We start from the raw sequence: 3,341 nt of genomic DNA, 5'->3' as shown, positions 1-3,341 counted from the left end.
ATCTGAGAAAATTTAAAAATCGGTAGTTTTTTGAAACCCTAACCTGTAAAGTAGTAGTTTTATGCTATTTACTCGCCGTGCTCACTGGCGTGCAGATAGTGCGTGGAGACGACGGCGGCAGCGTTCCGATGGAGAAGCACAAATCGGCGCGCTACGACTGCACCAACGACTTCATCCCGCGGGTGCTCTGATCGATCCACTCATCGAGTGAGTGAACATTCTTCTAGTCTGATGGATCCATGGACGTATATTTATATCAGTTAAGAGGACAATAGTAATTGCAAGCTTGCTTGCCTTCCTTTATTAATTCAGTACACAATGCAACTTCAAGATTTGCTAAAACAAATATTAGTACAACATTGATTGCAGTTACATTTCTAGATCATTACACTGAAGTTCCATTAGGGCGTCCAGTTATAGCTGCAAGTAGCTTTGGCATCGGAAGCATGTCGATCTCCTGGAGACCCTCGAGAACCCGAACCACTTCACCCATCGTCGGCCTATCGGACTCGTCATCTTGGATGCACCATAATGCCACTTTGCAAACCCTCTCAGCCTGTTTCAAATCAAAGTCACCATGTAGTTGTGGATCGACCAAACTCTGCATATCTCCCCCACAAAGCTTGCTGATGACTTGCACAGGGAAATAATCAACACGATCACCGCTGCCGGTACATGCTTCAGGTAAATTTCTTCTTCCTGATATGATCTCAAACAGTACCATGCCAAAGCTGTAAACATCAACTTTGGGTGTGATAGCAACTCCACTAAGCCACTCCGGGGCGAGATAACCTACAGTTCCTCTGAATGTAGTCAAGACTCGGCTAAAATTCCTGCCCACAAAAGCTGCCATCCCAAAGTCTGCAATTTTAGGAAAAAATGATGCATCGAGCAGTATGTTCTCTGGCTTAATATCGCAGTGTATGATGCACTCGCGACAACTCTGATGCAAGTAGGATAGTCCTCTAGCGATTCCTAGTACTATTTGGTACCTAATGTCCCAATTCAGGACGGCATTGCTCTTAAATAGATGTCCATCAAGAGATCCATTAAACATATGCTCATACACAAGTAATCTGTTATCACCTTGGCAACAGAAACCAATCAATTTGACTAGGTTAACATGTTGAATCAGTCCAATTGAGCTCACCTCAGCTCTGAATTGCTTCTCCCCCTGGCGGGCACCATCAAGCCTTTTTACTGCTATAGTAGTCAAGTCACTTAGTGATCCTTTATATACAGAACCAAAACCACCTGTTCCCAAATGTTCAGAGAAGTTTTTTGTAGCATGAGCTAAATCAGTGTATCTAAACGCGATTAACCCACTAGGGCCTTGATTGGCGTATAACGGCGAACCACACCATCCAAGTTTTTTCCTCCAAACTATTAACAACAACATGAGCATTAGTAACCCAAAACTGCTAATGCTTGCAGCAGTAACAACTCCAACATTTGGTTTTCTTTTGACTTTTCCCAAACTTGGCAGATCTTTGGCGGCAAGGCGCAGGTAAAGAATATCTTCAGAACTAATTTCAAGGCCATCACTGAGACTTATAGCAAGCAGTTTCCCATGCCAGACAGAGCAATTGCTATTGCTATAGGAATAAGCCGTGCAGGTGCACGAGCTGAGACAAGATTCCTCACACTTACTACGAGTGGTAGCAAGGTTTACACTTTGCGAGTTGTAGGGCAATGTAACTTTGGCAATGGGGTGGAACATGTCTGTTGAAGTTGTCGTGTTCTTGCCACTGGTGCAATATAGCGGTGTATTTCTGATGCACCCATGTGTTCGATCACCAAACGCCCAATGTTGTGGCGACTTCTTAGAGAAGTTCTCCATGCAATCACATGGTGGTTGCGCATTGGCGTCGCATACCGTGAAAGGTCCGCAGGTTGCAGCTGGGGTGCAGACATCAACAGGGTCGGCAAATACAACTTGCCAAGATTGATTGGCTTGAGACCAGATGTTCAGCTTGATTTGACCAGAGATGTCTACCGAGAGAAATGAGAAAGATGATTCATTGGGTGAGGTGTACATATAGTACTCCTCTTCTTTGGTATTGACATAATGTGGGATAATCGAACCTTTTGTCCGTGTATCCAGTTCCAGAATCTTTTGGATTCTCGGCAAAAGTTTCAATATCTCTGATGTCTCAGGCGCATAAACCCGATACACAACGGAGGGTTTGCGGCGCTGGAGGACTATCCCGTTGCCATTGGTTTCTAGCTCGATGCTATATGAGCCAAGCCCCGGATCAACGATGCTCTTTCTCGAGATTCCCCGGCGGTTCAAACCGGTGACCTTATTCCAGCCAAATTTGGCGCCAGGGAGCACAACATCTGTTGGGTAGTCGAAGCTTTCCCACAATGGTTGGCCAGATGATGATGTGAGGGCTAGGTTTCCACTGTTTGTGAGGACTACACTGGTGGCGTTCATGTTGCTTGTTCGTGTCCTATTCTTGTTTACAGCAAGAGCGGACCAGAGTACACCACCCTGGTGTATGATGACAAGGTTGCCATCGCTTGAGATTTTGAGCTGTGTTAGGTTGGGTTTGGGGTCGATGATTGGGTCTTCCCTATTGGCGACCCACACAGTTGTACAAACCGGTATCTTGTTGAACCATATGCCAAGGTACCAGTCGGAGCTGAGGGAGGTGGTGTTGTTGGACATGGACTTACTAACCGTAGTGTTGCTTGGTGGCTGGAACTGGAAGAAGCCGAGCGCGAACCTGCCGTTTGCTGAGACGAGCTTGTCCCCGACGGTGAGCACCTGGCCCGCCGCGAGAGTATCGCCACTTGCCGAGGAGCATGGAGGAGTAGCGTGCAAGAGGAGGAGAAAGCCGAGCATTATGTGGAGGGGAACCGTGGCCATGGAGAAGAAGAGTACTGTGAATGTGAATGAATGAATGAGTTGGAGAAAGGAGGAAGAGATGGCCTAGTGCACGTTGTCTGCCACTCTGAGAGAAAGGAGGAAGAGGACCCCCCCCCCCCCCCCCCCCCCACCCGGTATATATGGCTGTTGAGCTGAACACGCAGTACGCAGGAAACAGTAGGAACCCACGTTGATTGAGCTGGTGACCTGAAGGAGACGGCAACGACGACCTGGGGTCGTCGCACCCACTCGCATTGGTCTGCCACTGTTGCGAGCCCCATGGACGCGACAATGGACGTGACGGCCCAGAGCGCGGTCACCACATGCTGGTCGCTGGATCGTTAACGTGCAGGAAACCAAACTGTGTCAGCTGGTCTTATGATTTGATTGATGCCAACATAGGCTTTTTTTTTCTCACACCACACGCCAAACTGGACTTTGTCCCATGCACCTCTGCAAAGAAAAAACC

At 47.7% G+C, this 3,341-nt stretch overlaps 1 protein-coding gene across 1 annotated transcript; it reads right to left on the bottom strand.

The window, feature by feature from the left end:
- Positions 1-275: 275 nt before the first annotated feature.
- Positions 276-2,969, bottom strand: LOC123068610 (G-type lectin S-receptor-like serine/threonine-protein kinase At2g19130). The gene has a single exon (XM_044491223.1). It carries the CDS (start codon positions 2,870-2,872, stop codon positions 386-388), a length of 2,487 nt encoding a protein of 828 aa, XP_044347158.1. The 5' UTR covers positions 2,873-2,969; the 3' UTR covers positions 276-385.
- Positions 2,970-3,341: the final 372 nt, after the last annotated feature.

This window comes from Triticum aestivum, chromosome 3B, assembly GCF_018294505.1.
Source record: "Triticum aestivum cultivar Chinese Spring chromosome 3B, IWGSC CS RefSeq v2.1, whole genome shotgun sequence".
NCBI classification, from domain to species: Eukaryota; Viridiplantae; Streptophyta; class Magnoliopsida; order Poales; family Poaceae; genus Triticum; species Triticum aestivum.
Note: the sequence above shows the minus strand (reverse complement) of the source record. Positions and strands in the feature narration are given on the sequence as shown.

Bases quoted from the DNA above. Each gene is read 5' to 3' on its own strand.
- LOC123068610 (XM_044491223.1), bottom strand. From the start codon at position 2,872: ATGGCCACGGTTCCCCTCCACATAATGCTCGGCTTTCTCCTCCTCTTG.